This window comes from Biomphalaria glabrata, chromosome 6 (genome assembly GCF_947242115.1).
Source record: "Biomphalaria glabrata chromosome 6, xgBioGlab47.1, whole genome shotgun sequence".
Classification (NCBI taxonomy): domain Eukaryota; kingdom Metazoa; phylum Mollusca; class Gastropoda; family Planorbidae; genus Biomphalaria; species Biomphalaria glabrata.
In genome coordinates, this window is record NC_074716.1 from 13,921,702 (window position 1) to 13,941,864 (window position 20,163).

The 20,163-nt window shown below is 37.7% G+C and overlaps 1 protein-coding gene and 1 non-coding gene across 6 annotated transcripts in view; one reads left to right on the top strand and one right to left on the bottom strand.

Moving 5' to 3' along the window:
* LOC106073086 (arrestin domain-containing protein 3-like) overlaps window positions 1-20,163 on the bottom strand; it is a 209,833-nt gene that overhangs the window by 136,993 nt on the left and 52,677 nt on the right. The window contains exon 1 of one of the 5 annotated variants that reach the window (XM_056032065.1): window positions 18,679-19,016. The exons of 2 other annotated variants lie outside the window; for them this stretch is intronic. In XM_056032065.1, coding sequence (XP_055888040.1) covers window positions 18,679-18,722 — 44 coding nt within the window. In that variant the 5' untranslated portion in view covers window positions 18,723-19,016. Of the gene's footprint in view, window positions 1-9,904; window positions 10,242-18,678; window positions 19,017-20,163 lie in introns of those variants that run through there. 2 more of the 5 variants (XM_056032068.1, XM_056032069.1) reach the window with 2 other exon arrangements.
* LOC129927030 (U6 spliceosomal RNA) lies at window positions 16,433-16,538 on the top strand. The gene has a single exon (XR_008778744.1). It is a non-coding gene; the product is annotated as a U6 spliceosomal RNA (small nuclear RNA).

Sequence of the window (20,163 nt, forward strand, 5' to 3'; positions counted from 1 at the left end):
GAAGATTGGTAACTGTGGAGTGGAGCCAGAATTCAAGGTCCTTCACCGTCCAATGCATCCTTCACCTTACCCGACATCCTTCAATGAGTTTCCCCCTTCGTCTTTTCCAACTTCCTTCAATGAGTTTCCCCTTTCGTCTTTTCCAACTTCCTTCAATGAGTTTCCCCCTTCGTCTTTTCCAACTTCCTTCAATGAGTTTCCCCCTTCGTCTTTTCCAACTTCCTTCAATGAGTTCCCCCTTCGTCTTTCCAACTTCCTTCAATGAGTTTACCCTTTTCTTTTCCAACATCCTTCAATGAGTTTACCCTTTTCTTTTCCAACATCCTTCAATGAGTTTACCCTTTTCTTTTCCAACTTCCTTCAATGAGTTTCCCCCTTCGTCTTTCCAACTTCCTTCAATGAGTTTACCCTTTTCTTTTCCAACTTCCTTCAATGAGTTTACCCTTTTCTTTTCCAACATCCTTCAATGAGTTTACCCTTTTCTTTTCCAACTTCCTTCAATGAGTTCCCCCTTCGTCTTTCCAACTTCCTTCAATGAGTTTACCCTTTTCTTTTCCAACTTCCTTCAATGAGTTTCCCCCTTCGTCTTTTCCGACATCCTTCAATGAGTTTCCCCCTTCGTCTTTTCCGACATCCTTCAATGAGTTTCCCCCTTCGTCTTTCCAACTTCCTTCAATGAGTTTACCCTTTTCTTTTCCGACATCCTTCAATGAGTTTACCCTTTTCTTTTCCAACATCCTTCAATGAGTTTACCCTTTTCTTTTCCAACATCCTTCAATGAGTTTACCCTTTTCTTTTCCGACATCCTTCAATGAGTTTACCCTTTTCTTTTCCGACTTCCTTCAATGAGTTTACCCTTTTCTTTTCCAACATCCTTCAATGAGTTTACCCTTTTCTTTTCCGACATCCTTCAATGAGTTTACCCTTTTCTTTTCCGACATCCTTCAATGAGTTTCCCCTTCGTCTTTTCCAACTTCCTTCAATGAGTTTCCCCTTCGTCTTTTCCAACTTCCTTCAATGAGTTTCCCCTTCGTCTTGTCCGACTTCCTTCAATGAGTTTCCCCTTCGTCTTGTCCGACTTCCTTCAATGAGTTTCCCCTTCGTCTTGTCCGACTTCCTTCAATGAGTTTCCCCTTCGTCTTGTCCGACTTCCTTCAATGAGTTTCCCCTTCGTCTTGTCCGACTTCCTTCAATGAGTTTCCCCTTCGTCTTGTCCGACTTCCTTCAATGAGTTTCCCCTTCGTCTTGTCCGACTTCCTTCAATGAGTTTCCCCTTCGTCTTGTCCGACTTCCTTCAATGAGTTTCCCCTTCGTCTTGTCCGACTTCCTTCAATGAGTTCCCCTTCGTCTTGTCCGACTTCCTTCAATGAGTTCCCCTTCGTCTTGTCCGACTTCCTTCAATGAGTTTCCCCTTCGTCTTGTCCGACTTCCTTCAATGAGTTCCCCTTCGTCTTGTCCTACTTCCTTCAAGGAGTTGCCTCATTTCATCGACCCGACTTCCTTCAAAGAGAGAGTAGCCTCCCTTAAAAAAAAAATTTAAAATTTTATTTCCCTCCAAACTCTGATCTTGTGCACCAACACAAAAGCAAACTCTCACAAGCGAGGCTTTAATTGACGTCTCCCGCCACACTGCCCACCACGACGAGTGCCACAGCATTGAGTTTGTTTTTATCTCCCTTGCCATAAATTTAGATACCTAATTATTTCAACATGAGCGACCATGCCGAAGGAATGCAATTTTAGGTTATTCAGAATTGAAAAAACAAAAAAACTCAGAAAGCAGAAGCCAGATCGAAATTATTAACGTCATGCTGCGAGATTTTAATTAATTTTTTTTTCTTTGATCGCCTAAAAATGTTTGATGAATATTATTATGAACAAATACATCAAGTTCTTATTCAATTAACTCTTTGATATTGTTTTATACTTTTTTATACATCAACAAGAGATCCTCTTACTTTCTGGAACTCTCGAGCTGAAAAATATTTGAAGTAGTCAACCGTCAGCTCCTGCCAGTGTTTCGATACACATTAATCTATTCTTGAGGAAAAGGATAATGCTAAATAGTTGTATTAATATCCCTTAAAAATAAAAATGTTATTATCATTGCTCTCCCTTTGTCTCTACGAAAGCAGTGAAACAGGTCCAGTTTGCACATCAATACAATGCGCACATTAAAGCCTTTATATTTAGACAATTCTGAACAATGAAATAGTTTAAGACTGTATGACTATATAATAGGATCATCAGGTCTTCTTGATGGGGAACAGTATCAAAGAAAATAAGAGAAGGAAAAACAGACAGGGGAAGTGATTGGAGGTTTAAAAAAAAAGCAGAGTACCGGGCCTGGAATGGAAGACAGTGAAAATCCTGGCAAAGGACATAGAGGAATGGAGTGATATGGTTGTCCAATCATGGGTGGTGCCCGAAGTACCATACTAATGGGAAGGGGAAGAAACCCATTTCAGTTTGTACAAGCTCAGGTGTTTATCTCAGGTGTTTATATGTAAGTGATTGTTTTCAACAATACCAATCATTAAGTATTTGCACTGAGTGGATTATTATAATATGTTTATGATAGTTGTCGATGTATCAATGTTCTGGATATATTATTGTTCTGGAGGTACCATTGTTAGGGTTGTATCATTGTAATAAATGTATACAATCTAGGGGTGAAACATAGTTCACACATAATAGACAGATGAAAGATTCAGAAGGCATTGAGTAAAGGTCATAGCACATACGTGAATGTTAAAAGAGTTCGTAAAAATCACATGAGTCCATAGCCATCACGTTTGATTCACTCACACAGTTTCTCATCTACTGCAATGAGTTCATGCACCAAACTTCACATGTAATTATTAAATGTAGCTCATCCTTAACGTCATGCTTCATGGCAAAAGAAAACAGTCAAACTCTGTACGCTCTCTAGATTCGTAAACTTGCATTCATTACCTCCCCATCACCACTTCAAGAAACGGTATTGGTTGGTGCGCCCGCACCCCCGCGCCCTCCACCAGCAGCGCCTCTGCTTGCGCCATCTGACGTCTCGTCCTTGGCCTGACAACATGATGACAACGTCACACACCACAAGGCAATTGTCACTGTCGTGTCATCAATAATGTTTTAACGTCAGCCATTTAAAGAAGTCAGCCAGATATTGATTCCGTCCTCCTGGGGGGAAGAAAGGCTGAGACTAAAAGGGAAACAACCCAAGAAAAGCGGTAGTCGCCCTTGTTATGGTATTTCCCTTTCCAGAGTCATTCATTAACAGGGGTTTTATTTTCAGTGTGTATGTGACAAAAGCATTTAGGTGTCTGTGTGTCTATATATCAAACACGAAGAAAAGAACTGCTATTACTAGTCATCTTTTAGAAACATGAAATGAGATTAAATTTTTGTAAACCAGATGATACCAGTTTCCATACTTTTAACGTCCAGCCTGGATTAAACCTGTCTCGTTTTCAGAAAGAGGCCCATGTTGCATAAATGGCAACGTTGGGTTCCGCTAAAGTTTCTGATGTCCTTGTTTTCATGTCAGGAAGAGTAAATAAGAAATCTGTTGGGTTTTTTTTATTTTTAATATGTTTTTTTTTCCCGTCCTTGCTTAATCGAGATGGTGGTGTTTTTTTTTAAATTAATATTCCTACACACACAGAGACTACTCCATACAGAACAAACCTTTTCGTGTGTACAAAAGACAGACAATGTGTAGTTCCATTAGTAAAGAAAAAAAAAGTAAAGTTCCCCTTCAGACATTGCTATCTATGAGTATGATGATGTAAAGGTCAGCTGTTTCCGTGGCCCACGGTTAGCAAGGGTGTCATATGGCCAGCACAACGACCGACCACCTTTAATTTTCCCCAACTAATGTCAGGTACCCATTAGAGCTGGATGGACTCAGAAGCGCCCTAAAGAATCTGAAATTTAAAAAATCCCAGTCTTCACCGGGACCCTCGGTTCGGAAGCCAAGCGCTTTACCACTCAGCAGTAGCGCCTCCAATAATAATAATGAAAATTATAATAATTTAATGTATCAAACAAACCAAATGTAGGCTCAAGGAACACAAGAAGCACAAAATGAAGAGTTCAAAACATCAACTCATCAAAAACAAGAACAACATACAAAATAATATTTTTAAAAAAGTGAATCTATTAATACACCGCAGTGCACTTTTTAACACTGTGAAATTAAAGTTCTTGCAGTTGTAGCACAAAGACGAAAACGGCTCTAACAGCTTTCCTAGAAATGTGTTGGTCGATATGTATATTTGGGAAAAGAATGGTCAGCTAATTGGTAACACGGGGGAATATTATCTTCTTAATTTAGATTTCGTCTTCAGAATCTTAAACAGCCACGACAGCGGCTTTCTCCACATGAAAGATCTATCCATTCAAGAGTTTAATAATCAACGGACTTTCAATAACATTTAGCGCACAGTCTTCTAAGTCTGGATCTATAGAGCTATAGAATTAACAAGAATTTTGTTCTCCGGGGACGGGCTGGGAGAACAAGAGTGGGGGGGAGGGTACAAATATTGTTGTTTTCTAAATCTATTATTCATTAGTTATTAAGAGCCAAATACTTGCTCGTACAAAGGTTAATCTGTTGTATAACGAAGGCATTGTCTTTTTTTTTTTTACAAAAGTATTTTTTTTTATATTCTACTTGTTTAGATTGAATTGGCAACAAAAGAGATCTTTCTTGTTTATTTTGTATTTTTGTTTTCAAAAATCTCCAAATCTTTTCTCCATTTTTTTATATTTGCTTTTATTATATCGCCAATATATTTGCTCATATCGCTTTGTCTTCTTTTTCTGTACCACTGCACTAAATTATAAAGGAAATGTAATTGGGATCCTATAAATCAAAATCTTAACAAAGAACATTCCCGAATGAGTAAAAATAAACTTTAGTTTTAACATTGTGAAGAACTTCAAGAAATAAAGAAAATAGTAAAGAATTGATAAAAAAAAAACAACAACTTAATTTTGTAACGAGGAAACAACGGAAATGGGAAAAAATCATTTTAAGTTACTATAAAATATTTTGGATACATGTATGGATTTGTTTGTCCTTATCGTCAATTATAGTGCATACAGAGGCAGTCCGAGAAACATTTTGGATTGCATGCAAGTTTTAATGAATACTTTTTAATAAGATTCGTCTATCATCTTCATATGAAACAATAACAATAATAATAATAATAATAATAATAATAATAATAATAATAAGGCTTGTCGTCGAGCCCGAAGATGAGGATTGCAAGTACAAGATGGCAGCCGGAAGAACAGTAATCGTAAGATTTGTAGTGCAAGCGGATACATCTGAGCCGTGATATAACCCACAGTATTTTTTGTTTGTTTCAATTCAGGATCAAATGACTTGACTGGTTGCAAATAGATTTGTATCGGTGCTATCTATGATACGCGAATTCCCTTGACGATGCTTGAGCTATTTTTGATGATAGCGCGCTGGGAGGATGACGCTTTGGGAACATTTTCAAGACTTGGATTGAGAGAGAGTGTTACGCATAGAAATAAATGGTTACATTTACTCCACCATGTCTTCTTCTTACTGGTGTCTCTCATAAATGATTCATAGATTGTGTATAGAGAGTATGTAAGTGTAGAGTAATGGTCAGTAATGGTGATCAATGTACGTATTGGGTACTCTTGGCTTAGAGAGAAAAACAGTCTGTCAGATAAAAACAAAATTAAAGAAATAAACAAGCAAAATAAGAAAAAAAATCCTTTAAAAAAAAACACAAAGCTTATCTGAAGGGAGAGAACTCCGTCCTTAAAACAACATCTACCAATAATATGCACGTTATTTTCCTTATTCGATATCAAACAAAATAATTAATTACCAATAATGATTAATTGACTAATTGGACATTTTTGTTTCTAGATGTATGTTTTGTTAGATACAATACATAATTGTTTTAAAGTATCAAGTTGATGGGGGAAAGAGCGTTAACATTTATTTAAAGGGACTAAACCCAATAAATTTAGCCATATATATGAATACAGAAGTATTAGTTTCCCTTGTTAGTATTAAACAAGTAATGAATTACCAACAATTAATTGCCTAATTTGTTACTTTTTTTTATTAATTCATGTCATGTCTATGTGAATGAATAATTGCGTGAAGATTCAGCTTCATCCGATGGTGTATACTCCGCTATTGCATTATCACATTTTTTACCAGACAGACAGAGTGAGTTAATTTAAGTTTTGTAACAAGTTACAATTATTTGAATTATCATTCTGAAAATAACAAGCAGCTCTTAAGTCACTAAGATACTTGGTTATTCCTCTAATGTTATTTGTAGAGATAAAGAACATCTCGTCTCCGTGGCCAATGTTTACAAAAGTCGGACATAAAAAAAAAACAACACAAACTCAAAATCGACCACCCGGGCAGGTAAAAAGGCAGTTTTCAATATTTTCAAAAAGAACATCAGAATAAAATTCGATCAAAGACAAATGACAGAGAAGAATGGAGAAAGAAGGTTGACAGATCTTGTGTGGTGCCCCAGCGGTCCAACAAAACCAAAAGACAGGTGAAAGTGAATGTGAAGTTTGATGTGAATGTGGCCTAACTGATGTCTTATAATAAATAACTTATTGATCTAATTGTTCTGTAAAGGGTCAATCGCTTATTCAAATCCTCAAAAAAAAAAAAGAAAAGAAAATCCTTTAGTTTAATGTTCTATTGTGCCGTACGAGGCGTGCTGTTCACATGATTACATGAAAAACTATTTATTAATTGTTGTTTTAAATTATGTCCAACTTATATGCATACTAAATGGATTTTTTCTCTAAAAAAAAGTAAACATTTATTTTTTGGTAAATGTAGTAAAAGAACAGAACTTACATAACGTAGAAATAAAAATGTAAATAAAAGTTTTTAACAAAAAATCTAAAACATTTGCACAAATCTGTTAAATATATGGCAAATAGTCATCTCTCTTACTAAAGAGCCTCCAGTGTTTGTTACTATTAATAGTGAGTAGTTGTAAAATTGGTGTATTTTGATGAAGAAACTGCTTGCATAAGTGATTTTAAAAATTTGATTTTTCGCTTTTAAAAAAGTAAAAAAAAGTAGCCGTTGCATCAGAAGTTTGAACGGACTAAAATATTATGATGTATTTTCACTATCTTTTCTAGTTTACGAGATCTAAACGGGACAGACGGATGGACGGACAGATATTTCACACAAAACTAATAGCGTCTTTTACCCTTTCGGAAGCCGCTAAAAAACAACCAAAGACCAATAACAACCCCGTGGCCATCGTTTACAAGAGTTGGAACTTTAAAAAAAACAAACAAAACCAAAGACCAATAACAAATAATGAGACATTGAAGTCAATACTTTTAAAAAATAATCAAATAACTAAGATATTTAATTTTATCACTGTCTGATATATTCATACACTGACATGTCTCCGTTTTATTTATTTATGAACGACATTTGTTCAGAACATTTGGTATATTGTTTTAGTTTGGCAATGTTTGCATATTATGTTTACAAGATTTCAATGACAGTGTCAAGAAAAGGTTGACACGTTGTGTATAAACCTAGCAAAACATTTTCTCCACCACCTCAAATCCCAGCATTCACCACATTTCAGTTCAACACAAACATGGACTTTATCGACCAGGTCAATGATCAGACTATGATGTATGATATCAAAAAGTGTGATCTTAACAACATTCCACGGTAATAGTCAAATACAATATGCGCGTTATCTAGGTTACGATATGCATGTACCACAGACCTACATTTATTACCTCTAGACTGGACATGGAGATCTTTTAACACTACACAAAAATGTCGTGAAAATGTTTAAAAAAAAAAGGAAACAAGGCGTTGTTTTGTATTGTAGTTAAAAGAAGTTTTTTCAATATTAACCTATGTAACATATAATTTTATGTCTCGTCTCATAATTATTATTTTGCAACTTTTAGATAGGCCTACCTAATCTAGAAAGATCAAGGTACTCAATCTATTTAAATGTACATAAGATGATTAAAATCAATAGATGTGAATTATTTCGTAAATAACAATCTCTATATCTAGGTCAGTGATCTGGTCATTATCGGAGAAGAATTTACTTCCGTTTTCCAAAACCAAAATAATATATATAGGTCTGTGGTATGTCTGTGGTCTGTGGTATGTACTTGTTAGGTCAGACCTGTTCAATAAAGGCTTACAAAGACAGTGAAATGCAAGCACAATGTATCTCATTTGAAGTGATTGGCTCGTAAAGGTTCCATTTAGTGAGGGACAAAAGAGGGGGAATACTTTGAATATAAAGTGTTCAAAGATTATTTCCCTTAGGGCAGGCCAATCGTTATTTGTTTTAAAACATGTGCATCATCCAATAGGAGACAGAGATAAGGGGAGGCATGGGAGGTAATAGTAATCTTAATTCTAGTCACAAACCCATACCATTACTGCCATATATCAGCAGCATCTCTGTGTCTATACATACCATTACTGCCACATATCAGCACCATCTCTTTGTCTATACATACCATTACTGCCATATATTGGCACCATCTCTTTGTCTATACATACCATTACTGCCATATATTGGCACCATCTCTGTGTCTATACATACCATTACTGCCATATATTGGCACCATCTCTGTGTCTATACATACCATTACTGCCATATATTGGCACCATCTCTCTGTATAGACATTCCATCGCTGCCACATATCAGCACCATCTCTCTGTATATACATACCATCACTGCCACATATCAGCACCATCTCTTTGTCTATACATACCATTACTGCCATATATCAGCAGCATCTCTGTGTCTATACATACCATTACTGCCACATATCAGCACCATCTCTTTGTCTATACATACCATTACTGCCATATATTGGCACCATCTCTTTGTCTATACATACCATTACTGCCATATATTGGCACCATCTCTTTGTCTATACATACCATTACTGCCATATATTGGCACCATCTCTGTGTCTATACATACCATTACTGCCATATATTGGCACCATCTCTCTGTATAGACATTCCATCGCTGCCACATATCAGCACCATCTCTCTGTATATACATACCATTACTGCCACATATCAGCACCATCTCTTTGTCTATACATACCATTACTGCCATATATCAGCAGCATCTCTGTGTCTATACATACCATTACTGCCACATATCAGCACCATCTCTTTGTCTATACATACCATTACTGCCATATATTGGCACCATCTCTTTGTCTATACATACCATTACTGCCATATATTGGCACCATCTCTTTGTCTATACATACCATTACTGCCATATATTGGCACCATCTCTGTGTCTATACATACCATTACTGCCATATATTGGCACCATCTCTGTGTCTATACATACCATTACTGCCATATATTGGCACCATCTCTCTGTATAGACATTCCATCGCTGCCACATATCAGCACCATCTCTCTGTTTATACATACCATCACTGCCACATATCAGCACCATCTCTGTCTATCCCCACCTTTCTCGTTGATACTGTGCTTTTTTTTTTACATATGTCTGTGATGCTAAGATATAACTTATCCCAAGTAGATATCAGTGTCAACTACCATTCAATAAGAGGCCACTATAGTTCATCTGTAAAGACTGTTTCAATATTCAATTCATTGTAAGTCTATCTCAGTAAGCACGAACTCATTGAACAAATTGAATAAAAACCCGACTCATTTGTAAGCTCTCTATACGCACACAGACACCCCCGCACACAAACACGCAAACGCACAAACATACACAAACACGCAAGCCTTCACAAACACAAAACCATACCCAGACACACAAGCATACACAGACAGACTGTCACACATACACACATACGAAGAATCAGAAATACTTACTTACTTTACATTAAAAACTGACTCTGCTGCTGATAGATAAATCAATGAGTCTTTAGAACATAGAAAGCACAAATCCGCAGACCAACATAGCACTTTAAGTTTGTCTCATATAACATGTAGCGAAACTTGTTTCCAAATATTTGTACAGAATATAAGCATCTGGTAAACTATAAGAAAGTTATTGCCCAATGAAAACAATATATCAAGTAGACTATGATTGATTCTTATCCTATAACAATTTCCAGGAATATGTTATTATAGCTGATCAAGTCTCAAGTCTACGCCTGTATTGTTACATCAGCGAACAAGTATCTATAGTCGGCCTTATCGCCAGGGAAGATAGCTGTTCTAGCTGAGACGTTAGTTTGGAAGATAACTCTGTTTACTTGTGACACACTGTTTTAATGGGTCAACTATTTTATCTGGTGGCGCTGTTACTAGAGTGCCATTGAAATTAGCGCTATCTTCAAACGAGATAATTGTGACACTGACCTTCATAAATCAGATTGTGCGGACAAAGCATGGTGTAGGAATATACTGGGAGCTGGTCCGCACATCGCGCTATGAAAGTGGCTCACGTTGGGATCTTGTGTTAGGGCGTCCGCACTTATCATACAAGGGACGAGAGATGCCCTCTATATCAGTTCTAATTGGTGCGAGGGTGACATTGCGCATAAATTCATAGAACCGCCTTTACTTGTCTCATTTCTACGACTGAGATTTTTTTGAGATGAGAGAGACAGAAAGACAGACAGACAGAGAAAAAGAAGACAGAGAGAGAGAGAGAAAGAGTGAGACAAAGAAAGAGAGATAGTCAGAGAAAAAGACAGACAGATAGACAGAGAAAGGGAGAGAGAGAGAATGAGAGCTTTTTTATATGAGAGAGCGTGAGATAGAATGAGAAAGAGAGGGAGATAGAGAGAGAGAGAGAAAGACATCCATAGAGAGAAAGAGACAGACAGACAGAAAGAGGCAGAGAGTGAGAGACAAAGAGAAAGGGAGACAGACAGATAAACAAAGACAAAGAGAGAGAGAGAGAAACTGAGATATATTTTCCACATCTAACTAAAGCATTCAAAACTGCTTGACAATTCCACGATTCTTTTGAGAACCATTGGCTTCAACGCCTTAACTGCATGCACAAAGAGTCCTCCAGACAGTTCGTCCAATTTTTCGGTGTTGTTATTGTTGTTATTGACAAGACCTGGTCTGTTCTGTCGGAGATATATCGTCCAGAGATAACAATAAATAATGACCGTCCAGATATGGCATGTAATGAAATCTATAAATAGGCGAAGCCAGACTGTTTATGTCGGGCGGCGGCAAGCGGCAGAAAGGGGTGGGGGCGGCGCTGGGCAGTTTTAAGGGGCTGGGGTAGGGGGCTAATGATGCTGACGCACATTGTTTGGGTCGATAACAATTTCATTAGATTTGCAATGAAGCTGTATGTCATCGCAGAGGAAGATTATGGTAAGGAACATTGCACCGAGGAAGACTATGGTAAGGAACATTGCACCGAGCAAGACTATGGTAAGGAACATTGCACCGTGCAAGACTATGGTAAGGAACATTGCTCCGAGCAAGACTATGGTAAGGAACATTGCACTGAGCAAGTTTATGGTAAGGAACATTGCACCGAGGAAGACTATGGTAAGGAACATTGCACCGAGCAAGACTATGGTAAGGAACATTGCACTGAGAAGGTTTATGGTAAGGAACATTGCACCGAGGAAGACTATGGTAAGGAACATTGCACCGAGGAAGACTATGGTAAGGAACATTGAACCGAGCAAGACTATGTTAAGGAACATTGCACTGAGCAAGACTATGGTAAGGAACATTGCACCGAGCAAGACTATGTTAAGGAACATTGCACTGAGCAAGACTATGGTAAGGAACATTGAACCGAGCAAGACTATGGTAAGGAACATTGCACTGAGCAAGACTATGGTAAGGAACATTGCACCGAGCAAGACTATGGTAAGGAACATTGCACTGAGCAAATCTATGGTAAGGAACATTGCACTGAAGGAGTTGTCTCCAAACAATACGATGACTCCAGCAGTGGAACATTTGAACGCCTTTCTTCCCCCATCACTTTGATGGTATACTGAATTGCGAGATAAGTTCCAGGTCCAAGTCAGTGGTGACTAACATTTTTAGTTTTGAAAAGGGGGGGGGGCAAATACTTTTATGACACTTGAGCCACTGGCATCATTAATGCGAAAATAAACTAAAATAAAAATAATAGTCGAATTCAGTAAAACTTTAGGCTTAATTTGGTAGAAGCTTCGATTGGCCGGATAGCAGAGCATCAGGACAGAATATGTGTACAAAAAACTGGAGAAATAGTCTTGTAGGCTTCTCTGAAATATTCGATTTTAACATTTACTCTATATATGTCCACCTTGGTAGACACACACACACACTCTCCCTCCCTCTCTCTGTGTAATACAAAGGTACACACATGTTCTCACGTATACAAACACACACTATACTATACACACATAGTCTCGTACGCAGTTCCTGGAATCTCGGCTTCTTTCTAGGAGAACTCAATGACCTTGAGGAAAGTCCCCCAATTCATCAAACAATTGGACAAAATAACTCTGTGGTTAAGATTTAGTTTTCATAGTCAACCTACAAGCATACGTGGGTGTCCTAGCAAGGCTCAACCCTTTTCCTCTTTCTCTTTGACGCCGCTTTTACAGTACCTGATAGTGGCCCCGATTTATTTTGCGATTCAAAAATCAAGCAATATGCTGCCCCCCCCCCCCCAAAACACACACGCATATACATCGTCCATTTTTCATTTCTTCAAGAAGAAAATTCTGGGAGGTCATGAATAATTAGCTCTCACTAATGGGATTCAGAGATGCATTGAGAATTAGTCCATCTTTCATCTTCCGACTTCCTTAGCACGCGGTCACCCCCCATCCAAATCCTAAACCTTGTTTAAAAATGCCCTTTGTTAAGACGAAGTCACTCAATAATTCATCGGTGTATTGACCAGTGTAAGAGGATACTTGGATATCGTAGAAATGAAAAAAAAAAGCTGTTATTAGATGCAGGGGCGGGGCCCAATGAAATAAGACACATAATAGTTGATTTCACTTATGTTGTACACGCTCCTGGAGGAAGACAAACGTTTACGTCTTAACCTCCTGCAGGGCTACTGGGGAGGGTGGCGGGCATGGTTTTGAACCCAAGACCATAGCGACGACAGTCCCAAGTTAAAAACCACAAGCAGACTTACATTCAGATTAGATCTAATGATGTAGCATTAGCCTAGAGCAGTGTTTCCCAAAGTGGGATACGCGTACCCCTAGGGGTACGGGAAGAGTTTGTTTGGGGTAAGCGTCGGAGAAAATGCTTCCGTCGCCTCAGCGTGGCACCTCCGTGGAAGCGTCCGCCCGGGGAAGCGGAAACGTCAAGAGCGAGAACAAACAGGGCTCCCAGTGAGCTACAACTGAAATGTTCTAGCGAGTGTACCTGCACGTGGTGGGGATGTGAAAAAGTCTAGCTAACCGCCCAAAACCCCCATTGCTTCGTTCCCCAACGGGGACCATACGGGTGGTGATGGTTCCCCCACGGGGTCAGTGGGGACAGTATAGGCATATGGAGGGCCCCCCTGTGGGCCTCGCATGAGAGGAGGAACTCATGTCGTTGGCTCAAGGGTCCGTGTCCCACGATCAGACGGATGTGATAAATGATTATCTAGTCGATGGGGGACTCCAGACAGAGGGGTTGGCGAAGAGCCGATTCCTCATCCTGGTGACGGGATAAAATCCTTTCCCGGGTCAAACGGTTCATTAAAGGGATGCGGTCATCTCGAACCATAAATGGACATCTCTACGGGGGTAAGTGTTCCAAATAGTAAACTGTGCTGATTTGTGAAAATAACCATTTAGTTTATAAATGCAAACATCATACATTCTAAATTCTTTTGATTATTTATTTGAAGTTTTTAGAAACTCAGATCCGGTGCTAGTTTACATTTTAAGACTTCTACAAAGATCAAGAAATGGATAGCGATGTTACAACCACTTCCGTCAACAGGCTCACTTTGTCAATGTAAAAACTATGTCTCCATTTTGTTTTAGAATGTATTTGATGTGAAACATGCAAAAAAAAACTCACTAATTGAATACTTAATTGTAATAGAGTAATTATTATTGTGTGTGTAGGACTACAAAAAAAAATAATAATAAAATACATTTTGAATGTTATTAAAATATATATAAATCCTTTTTTGGGGGAGATGGGGGGGGGGCTAGGGGTACACAGCGTTACAAACATTCTAGAAGGGGTACGCATAAGTTTGAGGTTTAAATCACCGGTAATGACGCCATTTTCCAATTTAAATTAGCCAATGGTTTAAGCTTTCTCTTGATCTGGTGCTGTGCGTGTCGTCGCTATATTTCAAACGTCGTTTGGTGACTCAACAGAGTAAAGCTGGGGACCTTTGTGGCGAACTTTCCTTGACCTTTGTGGCGAACTTTCCTTGACCTTTGTGGCGAACTTTCCTTGACCTTTGTGGCGAACTTTACTTGACCTTACGTCGTTCTTTGGATTCAGAGAAAGTTTATGACAATGAAGCTTTGGGGTGATTGAAATTTCTGAAGAATCGAAATCTTGAATCTGATCCACTGCATTAGTTGAAGGGGTGTTTGTATTGAGGCAAGACTCTCTAGGTTTCAATAACCATATCTCGGCTTCTTGACTAGTTGACTATATCGGAAAATCAGAAACTTTTTTTTTTCTTTAAATATTAAATACATGTTTTTATGTGTGCACCAATACAAATTTTAAAAGCTTGGGCTAAGGATATTCTATGTCAGGTGTGTGCAAATTACGACCCGCGGGCCACACGCGGCCCGCCGGAGTGTTTTATGCGACCCGCGTACACCTACAGAAATCAGGTGTGCTCACAGTATATACATTTAAAAATGCAAATATATTAACAATAAATTCTAAATATCTGTAAAATTTATTAAAAGTGTCTCATTATAAAAAGTTTTAAGTAAACGAATATTATTTTTATTGGCTCTACTTCAATACACTCAGTCAAAGACACAATCTCAGGCCAGTATTTATTAGATGCTATGAAGAACTGTGTTGAGTGTTGGGTAGCTTGGAACAAGATGGCAAGTGTAACAACTGATGGGGCTCGATCTTTGACTGAGAAAAAGAGTTGTTGTTTTTTTTTTAAATAAAGAATATCTCAACCATAAACTCTATACAGGAAAGTTTGCACAAAGCTGCATTAAACGTCTTTGTACTACCAACCTATACATACGACATATCAGACTTGTCAGGAAAGGATGTCTTAACCACATGCAGTTTCTAAAAGTACTCGAAGATTTAGAAACAAAATATTCCGATGAATCCGCTGGCTTAGCATGGACAAGGCAATGAGAAGAATATAAAATCTCAGGGAATAAATTGTTATGTTCCTAGAAGGACATCGACTGTGACCTTGTTACTGATATTTCTAATGAAGAGTGGAAGACAGATTTCTTGTTTTTCATAAGACTAATAACTCTTACCCTAAAACGATTCTAGAGAACAAAAAAAAACTATACGGAGAACAGCCTGATCTAGCAAGCACCGCGCGGCTCATCTCAGATATAGGACCCTCCGACATGGAACATGCGAACGAAAAAGAAGAAGAAATACGAAGCATTACGATGGGCTGCTTTCATATGAAATGTATGTGCATGTTAAATCTTTACAAACAAGGCTTTTCCAGTTCTCCAGGCAAGCAAGGGAAAACAGTTTTCGTCATTTTCCTTTGCTGAAAGATAAAATTAATTCTAGTGAAATGGTTAAAAGTACAAGATTTATTAGGATTCCTTGATTGTGGAATTTATACAAGCAAATTTTAAGACGTCAAGAACCAATTATCAATACCATCAGCTCAACATTTAGCGCAGAAGGTGATTCACCTCTAGAGGACTTACCTCCAAGCAAATAATGACCCGAAAGAGAAGTTCCAGTCAGTACTTCCGCGGGAGATCCACAGATGCCAAAAGATATATTTCCAAACTTTAAAAAAACTTTCCTACTTAACTTTCACATTACTTGGGTACACATACAAATGTGAACAAGTATTTTCTTTTGTGTGGAAACTAAACATTTATATATGCGGCCTCCCATTCCCCAATTTTTTTATGCGGCTATCGGTACAAAAAGGTTGCCCATCCCTGCTCTATCTGATTCTATAGCATGTGCAATTGATATATAGGTGAAAAAGCACTTCCAATGTAAAATACAAAACAGAAAAAATAAATTATGTGTTTACCCTTTTTAAGACCATTTCTATCTATATTTCAAGGATGCTTCATTAATTTCGTTGTTTGACATAGGTAAGAATGTCCTTGAATAAATCATCACATCTGATGGTTTCAGTACTTATCCTTCAGTAGTTGATATGCTAATCCTTGAATCATTTTTTCTGTCGCTGATGGTTTTTGTTATGTAGTATGCCGTTGCTATTAAATAATATCTTCATTACTAGAAAAAAAAGTACTGTTAACGCAGTACATATACCAAAACTGGAACGATACAGAGAAGACCAGCATGGCCCCTGCCCAAGGATGACGCGCACATTCCTGAAGCGTTCCATATTTTCTAGATGTCTTAGTTATTAAATAATATCTCCATTATCACTATTATATTTTTGTAAAGAAATTAAGTATAGGCTAATCATATTTCAAATTTTCTCTTTAATTCTTTTTTATTAAAAATTAAATTTAAAAAAAGTAAATAAATAAAAAGCCCACAAAAGAGGCAGGAGGGCCCACAAAAGAGGCATATAAAGCCCAAAAAATAGACAAAGAAAAGAGGCATAAGGCCCAAGGAATCCCAAAATGACAAAGCCAAAATTGTATAGCGCAAATTCGAAGGTTTCCTTTAGAAAAAAAAATGAATATTAACCTTAATTAAATACTATGAATGTATAATTGATGAAGGAGTATACAATGAGTAGTGTAAATGATCATAAACTATATACATTTTCTCAAAAACCTTGACTGCTCATCAGCATTACATGGTCTGGACGTGGATGCGTTACCCTGCTTGTCTTGTGTGTTAATGTAAGTGAAAGTATAATCTGAATTTTAAAAAAATGAATATTAAATATTTAAACTACTATGAAGTTCTGCTGTTACAACATCTATAATCAACATCCCCAACCAAAAAACTAGATAGATCAATGTCTTTTGGGGAAAGAAATAGAATATCGCTTTTGTACATAAGATGTGAATCATCCACTAGGGAAGCAACAGAACCTGCATCAATGTCCAATACTCATTCCCGAACAATCTCTTACAGTTGCAGATCACAAGCTTCACCCACAGTTTGTTGATGACTAGGTGATGCTAGGGAACACTGACTCCTCGGACTAGTCCACGATTTTAGAGATACGTCTTTGCAAGAACGTAAGATTTTAGAGATACGTCTTTGGAAGAACGCAAGATTTTAGAGATACGTCTTTGGAAGAACGCAAGATTTTAGAGATACGTCTTTGGAAGAACGCAAGATTTTAGAGATACGTCTTTGGAAGAACGCAAGATTTAAGAGATACGTCTTTGGAAGAACGTAGATGCACTGGCAACAGATGCACTGGCAACAGATACACTGGCAACAGATGCAGAAGAATCAGCCCTTCAAAACAACATTCAAGACCTGTACTCTATCGTCAAGAAGATATCCGGATAATTAGCCAAGCCAGACAGACCAACAAAGGGCAAGAATGGAGAGTCGATAACAGACGAAGAAGTACAGAAAAAAAGAGGATCGAACATTTCCAGGAGCTACTTAACAGACCCACTCCTGCTAACCCATCAGAGAAACCGGCAGCTGCAATAGACCTGCTTATCAAGTGCAGTGCACAATGGAAGAGATAACTTATCTTATAGATTACAGACGTTACTTCATAAGAAGATAATTACGTCCTACGCATTTCATGTATCGATTTAGTCCTTTGTGTTCATCAGTGACTTTGCCAAGTCGTTGGTTTTCCAGGCTGATTCGGGTAACCCACTCCATTCTCTAAGGTTGAGAGTAATGTCGAGATACTTTTACTCATTAATACGATGATATTTAATGCGCTTTGTGCAAACTTTCCTGTTTAGAGTTTGTGGTTGAGATATTCTTTATTTAAAAAAACAACAACTCTTTTTCTCAGTCAAAGATCGAGTCCCATCAGTTGTTACATTTGCCATCTTGTTCCAAGCTACCCAACACTCAACACAGTTCTTCATAGCATCTAATAAATACTGGCCTGAGATTGTGTCTTTGACTGAGTGTATTGAAGTATAGCCAATAAAAATAATCTTCGTTTACTTGAAACTTTTTATAATGAGACAGTTTCAATAATTAATATAGGGTTGAAGGAGCACTTGTACGAATTTGTCCTAGTATATGGAATATGAACTATGTTTTTATTTTTTTTTTTGTCTTTCTGAGTATTTTATTAGTTGTTTTTTTTTCTGTAATTGTAAATTATGATTCAGTGTTCAATTGTGCTACTTTACATTTTATTTTTCTGTCCCGAAGTATTTCTAAATTTTACTAATAGTTTTACTGATATCAAATGTGAATATTCGTTTGTTATAAATCTCACTGCTTTATTTTACGTTGTTTTCGAAGAGACCAATGATGAATGACTTCAGATGGAAGTTTCATACAAATAAAAAGCGTACGTAAACATTTACAGCAAGATAGCATTCGCTATACTAGTATTAATGAATGTCTATAAACTTATTTACCTGACTGATTTGATCACAAAAGGCTGGTTATCTTTTAACTCCATTGTTTGAAGTCTCTTGTCTATTACAAGACTTAGTGCTAATGTTTGATTAACACACTACTCGGTGTTAAGTGTCCACTAGATCTAGACTATTTTCACATCCCCCGAACAGAATGCAAGGATCTGAGCCCTCGATGTTATTACTTTTACCTATCCACACGTAAAAACTAATTGTCCCTAAACAAAAGAGCTTCCGTCTATTGTACTTTAATAATGGTCGTAGCCCCCCATACGCTAACCTTGACTCTCTAGTTGTCCCCTCCCTTACACTACATAGGACAGTTCATGTGCATCTGTGTTTGTGTGTGTGTGTGTGTGTGTGTGGTGCAGAGATGTAATAATGTTGTTGGACATCAAGAATTTGTTGCTCCGCCCCTCCCCCCCCCCTTTTTTTTTCCTTTTTTCCCTCCCTCTCTGATAAACAAATGTCAACTCTCATTAATGCACATTAGATCTACGCAGAAACACGGAATATAAAGTTTGTGGATTACTTGTCTTTCTAATCAGGCATAAAGCTAATTACAGCATTCTGAGTAACGTGTTGAAAAGAAGTCTAATCAGAGGAGGGAGGGGAATGGAGGGTAATTAGCGTCCTTCACCTTGTGGTCAAACATGTCCTGGGAAAATGTGACTTATTCTGACTCAATGGCCAGATATTGGTCTAGGAACAGGATACAACATACGCGGAAAGTTTTGGACAGACTACTCACAAAGGCTGCTTATTTGTTAGTGATTTGTTAGTGATTTGTTAATGATTTGTTAGTGATTTGTTAGGGATTTATTTGTGATTTGTTAGGGATTTGTTCGTAGTCTTTTGAGGAAGAAATAAACTATGTAACTTTCTTGGTGGCCCGGTCAATGATGGATGATATTAGACAGACATGAAACAACTGGAAAAATAGACTTGGCTGATTCAGGCAACCGTTCACAATGGCATTATCGAAGAAGAAGCACTTGTACGAATTTGTCCTAGCATACAGAATAAGAAATGAACAAAAGTGATAAATTGTTAGCGATCTCTCTTTGTTTTTTCATGTTTTTATCTCACTTTTATAGCTTTCTCTTTTTTGTCTCTTTTACCCTTCTTTTAATCACCCTGAACGCTCTAACTCTCTCTGGCTCTCTCGCTGACTCTCTCTCTCTCTCTAACTCTCTCTGGTTCAATGAAAGGTCTACTTAATCCAATTGACAATTGACTAAAGGCTGACAAGCACGAGAACATTATTCGGACTATTGAAAACTATACAATCCAGTGACTTACTTAGAGCAGCGACATAGACCATTGACCAGTAAAATAGACCATAGTCCAGTAACATAGACCATATACCAGTAACATGAACCATAGACCAGTAACATAGGCCAGTAACATGAACCATAGACCATAGACCAGTAAAATAGACCATTGTCCAGTAACATAGACCATTGTCCAGTAACATAGACCATA